At 43.4% G+C, this 16332-nt stretch overlaps 1 protein-coding gene across 5 annotated transcripts in view; it reads right to left on the bottom strand.

Annotated features, from left to right (window-relative positions):
* Nucleotides 1–1762: 1762 nt before the first annotated feature.
* ANGEL1 (angel homolog 1) overlaps nt 1763–16332 on the bottom strand; it is a 46435-nt gene continuing 31865 nt past the window's right edge. For all 5 annotated transcript variants that reach the window (XM_084792696.1, XM_084792700.1, XM_084792697.1 and 2 more), the window contains 3 exons: nt 12818–12887; nt 4346–4509; nt 1763–3694 (listed from right to left, as the gene is read on the bottom strand). In XM_084792696.1, coding sequence (XP_084648822.1) covers nt 3534–3694; nt 4346–4509; nt 12818–12887 — 395 coding nt within the window. In that variant the 3' untranslated portion in view covers nt 1763–3533. The remainder of the gene's footprint in view (nt 3695–4345; nt 4510–12817; nt 12888–16332) is intronic.

Below are 16332 nucleotides of genomic sequence, written 5' to 3'. Positions count from 1 at the left end.
CCAGCGAGTCACTACATACCAGCATAGGAACTGGAGAGAAAGCAAGCCCTTCCTGGTCTCCGGCTGAAAGCTGTTTCTGAGCTCCTCTCCCAGGCCCCTGCTCCGAGATGGGCAACCTGCAAGAAAGCCTGGCTGCCCTGTGCCTCTGAAAGGCTATGTCTGAGGAGCATATGCCAGCAAAAAAGTAAGCGGAAGATTCAAGATTCTGGGTCTGCCGCAGGGTTTCTGCTTCCTGGGGAGTAAGAGGCTATCAAGACCACACCCCTACTGCCCTCCTAGCAGAGTGGTTATCTTTGTCCTGAAAGTGGGAGGGGAAACAGATCAGTAAAGTGTTTGCTATGCAAGCATGGGGACCTGAGTTGGATCCTTGGAATCTACTTAAAACTGGAATGCAAGCACTGGGGAAGCAGAAAGGAGCAGCCCTGGAGCTCACAGGCCAGCCAGTCTAAACTTTGTGAGTTCTAAGCCAATGACTGACCCTGTCTCAAAAAACACCGTGGATAGATCCTGAGGAATGACAACAACAACAGTTGATCTCTGGTTTCTACATGCATGTACACACCCATTCACAAGCATCCATGTACACGTGCACCCACGTGAACATGCATCCTTGCGCGCGTGCGCGTGCACACGCACGCACACACACACACACATACACACGCGCACACACACACACACACACACACACACACACACACGCACATGAAAGGGAAATTCAATGCAAACTGCTAACCAAAATTCTGAGTGTGTGTTTAGTGACTGAGGCAAGGCACTGGGGGATCCTCCACACAAGGAAAGAGTGCACCAGAATGGTAACTCAAAGCTTGGAGCTTTCCAAACCCTCCCAGCCCACAGGACCGGGCATCCAACCTTTCTGAGGACAACCATCCAACCCAATCTCCCACCAAAATTTTTGGCACTCTTAGCATCCCTTTCTTGCTTTGGCACAAGCAACATAGACCTACAAAGCCCTGTGAAGTACTCAAACTGCAAACTCAAAGGTGGAGGAGGGATTACATGATTTACCTAGTCATCAGCCAGCCTGGCCAAGGTAAGGCTCCTTAATCCTATTCCCTGGCTAAATTTGCTTTCTCCTCAGTCTGTGGATCCTGACCCAGAACAGCTCCAGGTGGCTTTGAACAATGCCAGGTCCCTGGAGAGACGACTTGAGATTGAGCATGGGGCTGGCAATCTGTTGAGATAAGACAGAAAACTACACCTTGCCTCGCTTGGCCTTGGCTTGGTATACTGCATAGGGAGACCAGAGGACAACGTAAGATCAGCAGTTAGGCCCAGCAAGGAAGAGGAGTGTTTCCAACGACAGATGGCCCACAGCTCAGCCCTGGCTCGACTGCAAGAGATGATCAGAAATAGATACCCAGCAAGAGGCATCTGCCACATGCATCATGCCTCACGCAGCTGCCACTGCTTTGACCAGGAACATCCCACTTTCCACCGCGACCCATCTGTAAAAGTCTGCAGTCTACAGAGAGACACAGGCAGCAGATGGAATAAGAGCAGAGCGCAGCTAAATTAGAGCCCTTCTCTTCTCACATTGGGACAGAGAATGGCAGGGCAGGGGACTTCACTCAAACCCTCTTCCTCCCAAGTCTCAGAACACAGGGAAGATAACAGAGACAGATGGCTAGCTTCTGTTCTCCATTTCCATCCTAAGGCCCCTCACACCCTTCTGCGCCCACCACATCCTCCAACTCTCTCAAACCTCACGTTTTTCAGAGTTCTAATGAAAAGGCCAACAATGGAGGGGGCATGATTAGCCTTTATTTGGAAAAATGTTGCCTGGCTCTGCTGGCTCCAGAGTGCAGTTTATATGCCCTTTAAACCCCCACACTTCATTTCTAAAACAGAAACAAATAAGAAACAAGGAAAAGCTAAACCATCAAGCCCTGGCTCTCCACCTTCTTTAGCAGTTGAGCCCGCACTTCCTGGCAGAGGGAACAATCAGTGGCCCTTCTCCTGAGAACCAACAGGGCATGGTTGTGAAACCATCTCAGGAGGTATCCAGAGAGAAATGGTGAAAAGTAGGCTATGGACAGATGGGCCTGGGGCTCAGACAGGCAAATGTCCAGTACCCAGAAAACAAAACTTAAAAACAGACACACACAGGAAAAGACGTTCCCTCAGAACCTGGGCACGGGGAGCTGAGGGTCGGAGTGCAGCAGCAGCGTTCCGGCCAGTCTCTGGCTTTCAAGTAAAGGAAAGAACATGACGCCTGGCCCACCGTGCCTAAGCACAGTCAGTGCCCTCCAGTCTCAGGGAGAGCAGAGCAGACAAACCAACAAAGGCCAGCAGATACTCTGAGTTAAAGCTATGTGGAGGATCTGACTATACTCCCAGCAATGAGTAAGGCATGCAGGTGACATGGTATAGGCTACATTAAGGACGTTAGGGAACCCTTTGTTTGAGGAAGAAAGAAAGAACAAATTTGCAGGCACAGCCATTCTGAGTTTTTAGATCTAGTTTGCTCGAAGCCAGGCTACTGTTGAGATATTTTGGCCTGAGCTGCAGAAGGCCTCTCCAGTGAGAGAATGGAAGGGAACAAGGAAGGCAGGAGGCAGAGGTGGGGAAAAAAGAGTGGGAAGAAGAAAAGTAATTTTCTTAGGTGTGCAGAGGTCAGCGGTCAAGCCCCAGGCTCCAGTGCTGGCTAAGGCTGCTGTAGAGCCTCCTGCTTCTTCTACTGGGACTCCAACCCTTGCCCAGGTCTGCAGAGCCTGGTGAGACAACAGTTCCCTGAAGGCTCAGTCTCCTTACCATTAAAATGCTTTAAACCTCACGACACTGTCCCAGCCCACTGAACCCCAACACAAGACATCAAACTGCCTTCCTCAGGGAAGTCCTACCAAAATCATCTGGGTCTGAGGAGATCTGGGGTATGGTGTGTCCCTGAGCTGCTGCTCCAGGCTGTGGGCCAATTTGTCTCCAGAAATAAAAAGTGCCCAGGATGCCTAGATGACTGACTAATGAAAGGGAAAATAGGGCCCCACACTTGTGGCCTCCTGGCAGCACACAGCTACTATGTCATGCTCTCAGCCTGTCCATAGCCCATCACCTCACAGTGGCACATGTACTAGGCAGAGGCAGGCCTGGCTGTGCTGGGCAGTCCCATCCCAAGAGAACCCATGCTTTACACACACCTTGCATGTGCGTGCCAGAGCCCAGAGGTCATGAAGGGAGGGGGACGGTTGGGTCAAAGGGTGCCACCAAGAAATGGCCTGAAAGTAAATAACCAATGAGATCAATAACTCCCGCAACCCTGGTCATTAAAAATCAATGGGGGAGGGGGCGCTGGGTACATGGAAGGAAGGGGAAAAGCTTTCCACCTCTCCCAGGGCCACCTAGCATGTGGCACAATATTAGGAAGAGGCTGGGACAGGGCAGGGACCACAGAGAACGTGGACAGGCCTGGATAAAGTCTAACCACGGGCAGGAGGGAACAAGGGAAGGGACGTAAGTTTCCACAGCACGGGGCATTTGCAGTCGTCCGATCCAGTGAGCTCTTTCCCTGGGGGCCCTCATGGGGCAGTCACTTCCATGCCGAAGCTGGCTAGCAGGCAGAGATGGTCTGAAGAGTAGAAGGGGTTGGGTAAGCCATTGGCAGCCCAGAGGATCTCTTCAGAGAGGAGGGAGAGGCGGCCCAGGAGCTTCAGAGTCCCATCTCGATCCAGCCTGTGATCTAGGGCACAAAGTAGAAGCCACAACCGTGTGGCATGGTAGATGTGGACCTCAGAACTTTCACTTTAACGTAAATGACATTCCCTCACACACACATACACATGCATGCTCATACATGCATGCACCCACCACCTGACATTCTGTCAGGGACAAATGGAACACAGTTTCTGGGCCCAACATTACAAGGTTTTTGATTTTTCAAGAGATCTATAAATATAGATCCCTCATATAAAATATGATTCTAAACAGGCAATTCGAATATTTAAAAAATAATAATCAAACTAGATATCGGGCTAGTGAGCTGCTCATCATAACTATTGGCAAGAAAAAACAGGGTCTGCCCTTAGCAAGTCCCTGCCCGCCTTCTGCCCTTAGACTGGTCTAGTTACTTCTAGTGCTCTACTTTTAACACCTCCATGATGGGAAAACAAATGACTATTCTCCTGCCCCAAGCCTGACTCTGCAAGAAAAGGAGAAAGCAAGCAAGGAAGGCAGCCTACATGAAGGATGTACACAAAGCTAGCACGACGTCTGCGTCTTTGATGCTCAGGTTCCTGCAGCCCAAGTCAGGCCACCAAGACCCAGCCTACCATCAATGCCCCAGGCACCCCGGGGTGGCTTCTAGAAACCCGTGTTTCACCACCAGGCTTACCAGTTCTGTTCTCATTCTCACAGGATTCGGCTGAGAAAAAAATGTAATCCACTGTCATCCCAAGACCTAAGGGCATCGTCGTGACCTCTGGGCGGCCGTGCTGGGGCAGGAAATGGGTATATACTGAGGTCAGGTGGAGGCAGTGCTGGACGGTGCCTATTGTCCTACAGGGACAGAAGGCAAGATGTCAACTAACAAAACACATTACATTTCCTCGTGTCACTTTTTCCATGGGCTTTATGAAGATTTTTAAAAGGATAATCCCTAATGATGGTTTCAGATGTTGCTGACACTCAGCAGCTTGTGGCACTGTTACAGTCACTATAAGGATGTTCTGAGAGGCTGTATAAGGTTGTGAAGTTACAGTTACACTTCAGTGGAAACCCTAGGCATATAGGATTGAATGAAAATGGCCCCCAGCCAGGTGTGGTGGTGCACATCTTTAATCCCAGCACTCAGGGAAGCAGAGGCAGGTGGATCACTGTGAGTTTGAGGCCAGGCTAGTCTACAAAGTAACTCCAGGACAGCCAAGGCCACACACACACACACACACACACACACACACACACACACACACACACACACGAGAGAAAGAGAGATAGAGAGATAGAGAGAGACAGAGAGACAGAGAGAGAGAGAGGGAGGGAGGGAGGGAGGGAGAGAGGGAGAGAGAAAGGCCCCCATAGGCAAATTTTTTAATACTTGGTCCCCAGTTAGTGGAACTGTTTGGGGAGGACTGGGAAGTGTGGCCTTGTTGGAGGCGGTGAGTCGTGGGGGTGGCCCACATCAGGCCCAGTCAGTCTCCTCTCTCTCCTCTTTCTCTGTATATATGTGTGTGTGTCCCTTTCTCTCCAGCCCCCCTCTGCATCCCCCTTGTCCCTCTCTTTTTGCCTGCCTCCTGTAGATGAGAACACCATATTTCCTGCCATGATGGTCATGAATTAACCCTCTGAAAGTGTAACCAACCCCCAGTTAAATGCTTTCTTTTAAAATCTGCCTTGGTCATAGTGTTTCATCACAGCAATAGAACACTAACTAAGACACCAGGATACTGGAGATGACGTGACCATGGTATATCCACAAAGGAAAACTGGAATTATGGAGGTTTACGAGTAATTATTACTGAGTAATTATTGCGCAGCATTGTGCTATAGGCTAACTAAATAGATCCTAGTCTCTCTGTGTGGTTATTTGGGTATAAAGCTGGTTAAGGAGTAACCACTGATTTTATTTAAGTTATTATTAATACTAAATATTAATAATCATTCAACACATCCATCAAAGAAAATGTTAAATCTTAAAAAAAATCCCTTATATAAAACATCTAAGAAATTAAGGACATCATGAAAAGACAAAACTTAAGAATAACAGGAATCGAAGAAAGAGAAGATTCCTGGCTCCAAGGCCCAGATAATATTTTCAACAAGGGGGCTGGAGAGATGGCTCAGTGGTTAAGAGCACAAGCTGCTCTTCCAGAGGTCCTGAGTTCAATTCCCAGCAACCACATGGCAGCTCACAACTGTCTATAACTCCAGTTCTAAGGGATCTGACACCTTCACATAGACATGAATGCAGGCAAAAACACTAATACATATAAAACAAAATTAAATAAATTATTTAAAAAATATTTTCATGGTGCACGCCTTTAATCCCAGCACTCGGGAGACAGAGGCAGGCCGATTGATGTGAGTTTGAGGCCAGCCTGGTCAACAAACTGAGTCCAGGAAATCCAAGGCTACACAGAGAAACCCTCCTCAATAAAACCAAAAACCAAAATTAATTTCCCCAATCAAAAGAAAAAGATGTCTATAAGCATACAAAAGACCCACAGAAAACCAAATAGATTAGACCAGAAAAGAAAATCCTCCCACCACATAATAATCAAAACACTAAATGTATAGAACAAAGAAAAAATATTAAAAGCTGCAAGGGAAAAAGTCCAAGTAACATATAATAGCAAACCTATCAGCATCACACCTGGCTTCTCAGCAGAGATCATAACCACCAGAAAGGCCTGGGCAGACATCTTATAAACCTAAGAGACTACTATACCTTGTAAAATTTTCAATCCTCATAGATGGAGAAAACAAGATATTCCAAGACAGAGATAAATTTAAACAGTATCTATGCACAAACCCAGCCCTACAAAAGATACTAGAAGGAAAACTCCTACCTGAAGAGGTTAGCTACACCCTCCCCCAAAAAAACCCATCGGATATAAATAACAGCAAAACCAAAAGAAGACAAGCACACAAATACACTACCACAACCAACATCAAAATAAAAGGAACGAACAGTTACTGGTCATCAATATCTCTCAACATCAATGGACTCAACTCTCCAATAAAAAGACACAGACTAACAGAATGGATATATAAACAGGACCTATCATTCTGCTGCATACAAGAAACACACTTTGGGGCTGGAGGGATGGCTGCTCTTCCAAAGGTCCTGAGTTCAATTCCCAGCAACCAGATGGTGGCTCACAACCATCTATAATAAGATCTGGTGCTCTCTTCTGGCATGCAGGTAAACATGCAGGCGGAACATTGTATACATAATAAATACATACATACATACATCTTTAAAAGAAAGAAAGGAAAGAAGGAAGGAAGGAAGGAAAAAAGAAACAAACCTCAGCCACAAAGAAAGACATTACCAGAGAGTAAAGGGCTGGAAAAGATTTTCCAAGCAAACAGACCCAAGAAGAAAACTGGAGTAGTCATTCTAGTATCTAATAAAATAGACTTTCATCTAAAATTAATCAAGAGAGATGAGGAAGGACACTTCATACTAATCAATGGAAAAATCCACCAAAATGACATCTCAATTCTGAACATCTATGCTCCAAATGCAAGGGCACCTGCATTTGTAAACCAACATTAATAAAGCTTAAAGTGTACATCAATCCTCACACATTAATAGTGGGAGACTTCAGCACCCCACTCTTACCAAAGGTCAGGTCAAGAAAACAGAAACTAAACCAAAATAATGACACAAACTGATATCATGAATCAAATGGACCTAACAGACATCTATAGAACTTTTGACTCAAACACAAAACCTTCTCCAAAATTAACCATATAGTTGGTCACAAAGCAAGCCACAACAGATACAAGAAGATTGAAATAATCCCTCTTCTCTTTTCAGATCACCATGAACAACGGAAATAACAAAAAGCAAACACATGCAGGGAAGCAGAACAACTCTCTACTCAACAACAACTGAGCCAGGGAAGAAATAAAGACATTAAGGACTTCCTAAAACTCAATGAAAGTGAAGGCACAACATACCCAAACTTATGGGACACAGTGAAAGTAGTGTTAAGAGGAAAGTTCATAGCACCAAGCACCTTCATAAAGAAACTGGAGACATCTCATACAAGCAACTCAATGGCACATTTGAAGCTATAAGGAGAAAAATAAGAAGCAGACACATCTAAGAGAAATAAGCAGCAAATAAACTCAGGACTGAAATAAATAAAGACAGCAATTCAAAGAATCAACAAAACCAAGAGCTGGCTCTTTGAGAAAATTAACAAGATAGTCAAATCCTTAACCAAACTAACTTAAAGGGAGAGAGACACTATCCAAATCAACAAAATCAGAAATGAAAAGGGGGACATAACAACAAACACAGAGGAAATCCAAAGAATTATTAGGTCTTACTTCAAAAGCCTATATGCCACAAAATTTAAAAATCTAAATGAAATGCACACTTTTATAGAAATATCCACTTACTAAAACTGATTCAAGATCAGGTAAACAAATTAAATTGTCCTATATCCCCTAAGAAAATAGAAGCAGTCATCAAAAGTCTCTCAACCAAAAAAAGTCCAGGGCCAGATGGATTCAGTGCAGAATTCTACCAGACCTTCAAAGGAGATCTAATACCAATACTCTTCCAACTATTCCACAAAATAGAAACAAAAGGAATATAACTAAACTCATTCTATGAGGTCACAGTCACCTTGATATCTAGACCACACAAAGACCCAACAAAGAGAATTTCAGACCAATTTCCCTTATGAACATTGACACTAAAATACTCAATAAAATACTCACAAACCAAATCCAAGAACACATCAAAAATATCATCCACCCTGACCAAGTAGCCTTCATCCTAGGCATTCAAGGGTGGTTGTAATCCACCATATAAACAAACTGGAAAAAAAAAACCCACATGATCATCTCCTTAGATGTTGAAAAAGCACTTGACAAAATCCAACATCCATTCATGTTAAAAAGTCTTGGGAGAGATCAGGGATACAAGGCACATAACTAAACAAATACCTAAAGTAAAGGCTATATACAGCAAGTCTATAACGAACTTCAAAATAAATGGAGAGAAACTTAAATCAATTCCCCTGAAATCAGGTACAAGACAAAGCTGTCCACTCTTTTGGTATCTCTTCAATATAGTACTTGAAATCCTAGCTAGAGCAATAAGACTACTAAAGGAGATTAAGGGGATACAAATTGGAAAGGAAGAAGTAAAAGTTTCACCATTCCCAGATGATATGATAGTATACATAAGTGACTCCAAAAATTCTACCAGGGAACTCCTACAACTGATAAACACCTTCAGCAAAGTGCCTGGATACAAAATTAACTCAAAACAAAACAACCACAAAACAAAACACCTGTAACCCTCCTTTATACAAAAGACAAATGGGCTGAGAAAGAAATTAGGGAAACAACACCCTTCACAACAGACACATACACATACACACACACACACACACACACACACACACACGCACACGCACACGCACACGCACACACACACACACACACAACTTGGTATAACTCAAGGACGTGTATGAAAAAACTTTCAAGTCTCTGAAGAAAGAAACTGAAGAATGGGGATGGAGAGATGACTCAGCGGTCAAGAGCACTGGCTGCTCTTCCAGAGGTCCTGAGTTCAATTCCCAGCAACCACATGGTGGCTCACAACCATCTATAATGAGATCTAATGTCCTCTTCTGGCCTGCAGGTGTACATGCATAATAATAAATACATACAAAATAATAAATAAATATTTTTAAAAAGAAACTGAAGAAGATATCAGGAGATGGAAAGATCTCCCATGCTCATGGATCGGTAGGATAAACATAGTAAAAATGGCCATCTTACCAAAAGCACTCTACAGATTCAATGCAATTTCCATCAAAATACCAACACAATTCTTTACAGACTATGAAAGAACAATTCTTAACCTCATATGGAAAAAATACCCAGAATAGATAAAACAATCCTGTACTATAAAGATCTTCTGAAGCTATCTCCATTCCTGATGTCAAGCTGTACTACAGAGCAACAGTAATAAAAACTACATGGTACTGACATAGCAACAGACTGATGGAGCAATAAAATTGAATCAAAGACACAGAAATAAACCCACACACCTACAAACACTTGATTTTTGACAAAGAAGCCAAAACTATACAGTGGAAATCAGCATCTTCAACAAATGGTGCTGTTCTAACTAGATGTCTATGTGCAGTAAAATGCAAATAGATTAATATTTATTACCCTGCACAAAACTACATTAAAAAAACTACATTCCAAGTGGATCAAGAACCTTAATATAAACCAGAAACACTAAATCTATTAGAAGAGAAAAACGGGAAAGAGCCTTGAACTCCTTGGCACAGAAGACAACTTCTTGAACTGAACACCAACAGCTCAGGCTCTAAAATCAACAATTAATAAATGGGACCTTATAAAACTGAAAAGCTTCTGTAAAGCAAAGGACACTGTCAATGACAGACTGGGAAAAGATCTTCATCCACCCTACATCTTACAGAGGGCTAATATTTATAAAGAACTGAAGAGGACTGCTCACCGCTGGTCGCCACCAGAGCCAGCTTGCTGCTGCAGCCGCTGAGGGCAGACAATGCAGCACAGACCCCTCCTCTTCCCCCCCCCCACCTGCCCCTGCCCCTGGGACCAAGGGCCCAGCAAAGCGGGCTGGAGCAGGGTGGGGGGGGGTAGGCAGGTTCAATAAACAGAAAAGTGTTACCGTAAAAAAAAAAAGAACTGAAGAAATTAAACAACAATGAACCAAATAATCCAATTAAAAATGGGGTACAGAGCTAAACAGAGAATTCTCAAAAGAAGAATATCAAATGGCTGAGAAGCACTTTAAAAAATGTTCAATGTCCTTAGTCATATCAGGGAAAGGCAAATCAAAACAACTATGAGATTCAATCTGACACCTATCAGAATGGCTAAGATCAAAAACTCAAGTGACAGCACAAGCTGGTGAGGATGTGGAGAAAGGGGAACACTCCTCCATTGCTGGTGGGAGTGCAAACTTGTAACAACAACCACTTTGGAAATCAATTTGAGGCTTTCTCAGAAATTTGGGAACTGTTTTACCTCAAGACCCAGCTATATACCACTCCTAGGCATACACCCAAAAGATGCTCTACCATAAAACAAGAACATTTGCTCAACTATGTTCATAGCAGCCTTATTCGTAATAACCAGAAACTAGAAACAACCCAGAGGTCCCTCAACCGAAGAATGGATAAAGAAACTGTGGTACGTGCCTCATATTTGATCATGTCCCCTGGAGGGGGAGACCTGGTGGCACTCAGAGGAAGGATAGCCGGTTACCAAGAAGGGACTTGATGCCCTATGAGCATACAAAGGAGGAGGTAATCCCCCTCAGGAACAGTCATAGGGGAGGGGAATAAGGGGAAAATGGGAGGGAAGGCATAAAGAAGCAAAGTAACAAGGAGGACCCAAGGGAGGATGTTTAATTCTCATTCAGAAGAGCATACAGCATAGACACTGGAAGCAGCTGAAGAGAGGGAACAGGACCATAGAGGTCCTCTGAAAGACTCCACACAGTGGGGGTCAAAGTAAAAGCTGAGTCTCACAGCCAAACTTTGGGCAGGGAGTCTTATGGGGGGGGCGGGCGGGGATAGAGGGACCAGAAGGAACAGGAGCTCCACAAGAAGACCGACAGAGCCAACAAATCTGGGCCCATGGGGCCCTGCAGAGACTGATGCACCAAACAAGGACCATGCATAGAGAGAATCTAGGGCCACTGCTCAGATGTAGCCAATAGGCAGCTCAGTCTCCATATGTGTCCCCTCATATGTGGAGCAGGGGCTGTCTCTGCCATGGACTCTGTCGTCTGCTCTTTGATCACTTCCCCCTGTCAGGGTGTCTTAGCAGGGCACAGAGGAAGAGGATGCAGACAGTCCTAATGAGACTTGATAGGCTGGGGTCAGTTGGTAGGGGAGGAGGGCTCCTTCTCTCTGAGGACTAGGGGAGGGGGGTGGGGGTAAAGAGGAGGGTAGGTGGGACCAGGAGGAGATGAAGGAGGGGTAGGATTGGGATGTAAAGTGAATAAATTTATAAAAATAAATTTAAAACTTAAAAAGTCACACAGTTCATTGCCCAGGTGACATTAGAGTTGCAATGGCTAGTGCTGTCAACTTGACAGGATTTTAGAATCACCTCTGGCCAGGTGTGGTGGCGCACGCCTTTAATTCCAACACTGGGGAGGCAGAAGCAGGTAGATCTCTGTGAATTCGAAGTCGGCCTGGTCTACAAAGTGAGTCCAGGACAGCCAGGTGTACCACACAGAAAAACCCTGTCTGGAAATACCCCCTTTCCCCCCAAAACAGAATCACCTCTGGTTATGCTTGTGAGGAATTATCTATATTGAGACAGGAAGTCTAACTAAACTGTGGTGGCACCTTCCATGGGCAGAGGTCTTGAACTCAACAAAAGGAAAAAGTAAGCAAAGCACTGGCATTCACTTCCTGTCCCCTGGCTGCAGGTGCCCATGACCAGCCATGACTTTGCCACTTGTGTAATAAACCCTTTCTCCCTAATGCTGCTTTTGTCACGGTATTTTATCACAGCAACAGGAAAATTAATGCATTACTCAGTGGCATCAAATTCCTTCCCATAGGAATAAGAGAGGCTAAATGAACCTAGAAACAGAAATGAATGCTGAGACCTACCCACCCCCACACTCCTCATCCCCATTACTCTGTGGTCAGCAAGTCTGCTGGAGGCTTCCTCTCTCAAGAAAAGGAAAGAGATTAAAGATGTGTGCCTCCACATCCAACTTTTAAAAAAATATTTGTTTATTTATTTTTATGTATACAGTGCTCTGGCTGCATATACACCTGTAGGCTGGAAGAGGGCATCAGATCATATTACAGATGGTTGTGAACCACCATGTGGTATCTGGGAATTGAACTCAGGACCTTTGGAAGAGCAGGCTGTGCTCTTAACCACTAAGCCATCTCTCCAGCCCCAACTTTTTTTTTTTTTTAACTATATAGAAGTTTGTCACCTGTAAGACTATCACCTTACCTTTTACATACATGCCCATCCCTCTATAAGCTTATTAGGGAAGGAAGGCAGCTTAGAAAGCATTCCCAATCAGCCTCAGCACAGCCAGTGCACTCATGCCCAGACTAGAAACTGGGAAGAAGTTTACCTGGGGAAGACAGGCTCAAGTTCAGATATCTCTTCCTCAAAGATACACTCGGCCCAACCAGCAGGTCGATCTGCAGGGGCCAGAGAGAGAAGCATTTTGTTAGCCACAGACCTGCAGCAGGGTCAGAACCTTTCACCTTCAGATCGCTTTCAGAGCTGGCCGCACTGCCCACCCACCAAGATCAGGAGGGGGAAAGGAAAGAGAATCAGTGATGAGGAAGGAAATGAACTCAGGCTAAAAACCTGAGACCCCTAACTCTCCGCAGTTTTTAACTAGGTCACAGTCATGTAGCTCAAAACTCAAAGTGAGGAGGAAAATCAGTCAAGAGTCCCTCCCACTCACCCAGTGAAGTTCATTTTTCTTGAACAGGGGCAACCAATGCTATCAAATTCCTTATTCAGAGTTTGTCTCTACTGCCCTAAGTTGGCCTTGACCAATTGTCCTCTAGATATGAGCCTTGGTAAACTTTATTAGTTTTACTAGCTGAATCTTTATTACCAAAATCAAGGGCAAGCCTGTAATAGATAGATAGATAATAAATAGATAGATTTTGCCTTATTAGCTGAATCTTTATATGTAAAATACGGGGCTAGCCTGCGGTAAAGATTTTTAATTCTTTATGCATTCCTCTAGAGATTTTGTCACACATCATCCATTGTATACAGACACACATAGGTGCACGCACACAGAAGTATGTACATTCATAAAGAAAATTACAAATCCCAACATCAGAAGAGAGAGAAGAGCTATTACTCTGAGTCTTATTATCCTAGTCCAGCTTCTCTTGCTGTGGCAAACACCATGACCAACAACAACCTGGGGAAGGAAAGGCTTTTGGCTTACACAGTCAGCACTGAGGGAGGACAGGGCAGGAACTCAAACAGGAACCTGCAAGCAGGAACTGAAGCAGAGGCATGGATGGGTGCTGCTTACTGACTTGCTCAGCCTGCTTTCTTATACAATGCTGCCCAGGGGCAGCACCACACACATAGGCTGGGCCCTCCCATACCAATCATTAATCAGGAAAGTACACCTCCCCCAGGCCAATCTGATGGAGACTTTTTCTCAGTTGAGGTTACCACTTCCCAGATAATCCTAGCTTTTGTTTAGTAGACAACTAGCCAGCACATTTACTGACACTAATAAAGATACCAAGGGTTTACACTAACAAATCTATCAATCAAATTACTAAAATCAAGAATGAAAGAGGGTCTCAGCTGGGGCTCAATGTAAAGTACAAAGTCCAGAATTTTAAAAGGAAAAAGGATGGAAGTTGAGAGGGCTGATTCATCATTTCTAGTGGGGGATGGAGGGTATCTGTACACAAACACTATAAACTATACAAATAAATTATAGGGAGATGGCTCAGTGGGTAAAGTCACTCACTACCAAGCCTGACAGCCAGAGATTGATCCCAGGAACCCACATGATAGAGAGCCGACTCCCACAAATTGTATTTCACCCCACATGCTCATTATGGCACGCTGCCCCCCCACACACAAATAAATGTTTGTTTGTTTATTTTAATTTAAGCTAGGCCCTGCACTCAGGAAACTGAGGCAGGTGGATGTCCCTCTCTGAGTTTGAGATCAGCCTGCTCTGCATAGCTAGCACCAGACCAGCTTTGGTTTACACAGTGAACCTCTGTCCCAAAAAAGTAAACAAAGGCTTGTCTCAAAAAAGTAAACAAAGGCCCAGTGCACGCCTTTAATGCCAGCACTTAGGAGGCAGAGGCAGGTAGATATCTGTGAGTTCAAGGCCAGCCTGGTCTACAGAGTTAATCCTAGACAGCCAAGGCTACAGAGAGAAACCCTGTCTCAAAAATAAACAAACAAAATATAAATAAAGCTCTCTTTTCCTTATCTTTCTTTTGTAGGTAAGGAGATATATGGGAGCTGGAAAGAAAGGGAGATATAGAAATATAAGGGAGATAGAACAAAAGGTAGATTATTGAATCTACTCCTCAATTTAAGGCCTTAATTGCTACTCACAAATAAAGTTATTTTTAATTCACTGGTATAGAATTTTGTATATTGATGCAAAATAAGTATAATTCTGATACACTGGTATAGAATCCAAATATATGGTTATTCTTCACACATATTACATATATATTTCTACTCTAATGTGAGGTATTATACCCATCCAACTCAATTATAATACAAGGTTTACTTCCAATACCTTGAAAGTGGTGCTGCAGCCTACTTAGGATAATTAAGTAATACAAGCTAATTGTTAGTTGAACAAATCACGGTCGTGTCAAATACTAGTCTAATTTTATCACAAGAATATATATCCAAGTCTAACAGATAGATATGATTCTATAGATATATAAGGTAAAATAGTTAAATAAGGTCTTCAAAAGCCTCAGAGACCCACAGAATGTGACATTTAAAGATGTTTTTATTATTCTAAAGATTCTTTGACAACAAGACAAGTTAACTCCTGGCAACACCCAGCTTACCTCAAAGAAGATGATGAGTATCAAAGAACCTCTTTATGGAGTTGACTTCAAATGCGGCAAACCAGCCACTGGGCAAAATGTCCTCGTTTCTGCCACTGACAGAATTCTACCTTAAAATGGGCAAGCTTAAATGCAGGCAGAGTCGACGGCTGAACTCTGCCAAGACAAGTTAAGCAAGTCCTCAATAATTCCTGCCTCCCAAATAATATACGTCTGTCAGATAAAATGGGCTAGAAGGCTGAAGATGATGCTCCAAAGTTAAAGAGTGTTGGGTGACTGTTTAAGCAGTAAACTGGCTCAGTCATTTTTTCACTTTGGTAGCTGCTAACCTGCACTTCCGGTTCACTCAGGTAATTAAGTTTTATTCCTTCTCAAGTCTCTGATGAGGTTAAAGACCAGATAATTTGGCTTTACAATTAAGCTTAGTAGGTTAGGGGTTAAGATGTTTTTAGATCAAGATAGATGTTTTAAGTTAATAGAGATGAGATATGATAGATATTGATCTTCATTAAGAAATTTAGACCCAACAAGACAGGAGAGATGTTTACTTCAAGTTTGCCAAATACAAATAGCCAAATCATTATGAATGTAACATTTATATAATTCCTGATTGTCTTGTGGTTCTTCCTGCTGTATGTAGTTTATTTTATTCATGTGTAATAATATAAATGTATATGTTTTAAAAAGAAACATAATAATAAAAAGTTAAATATATATATAAAGAAAAATTAAAAATATGTAACTTAACATAAAATGGAAAAAACTAGAGAGACATAAGCTAACACAAACTTAAGAAACAGCAAGTTTGATTAGACATGTAACAAATACAGACTAAATCAGCAAGAAAAGCCTGGATTTTGGATGGCTTCATTGGGGAACTCTACCGAACATTTAACTAAGATTTCATGTAAACCCTTTATTTTTTGTTTTTGTTTTGTTTTTTCAAGACAGAGTTTCTCTGTGTAGCTCTAGCTATCTAGAACTCACAGTGCAGACCAAGCTGCCCTCAAACTCAGAGGTTTGCCACTGCCTCCCAAGTGCTGGGATTCAA

This window comes from Acomys minous, assembly GCF_964271855.1.
Source record: "Acomys minous genome assembly, chromosome: 8".
Taxonomy (NCBI): Eukaryota; Metazoa; Chordata; class Mammalia; order Rodentia; family Muridae; genus Acomys; species Acomys minous.
Note: the sequence above shows the minus strand (reverse complement) of the source record. Positions and strands in the feature narration are given on the sequence as shown.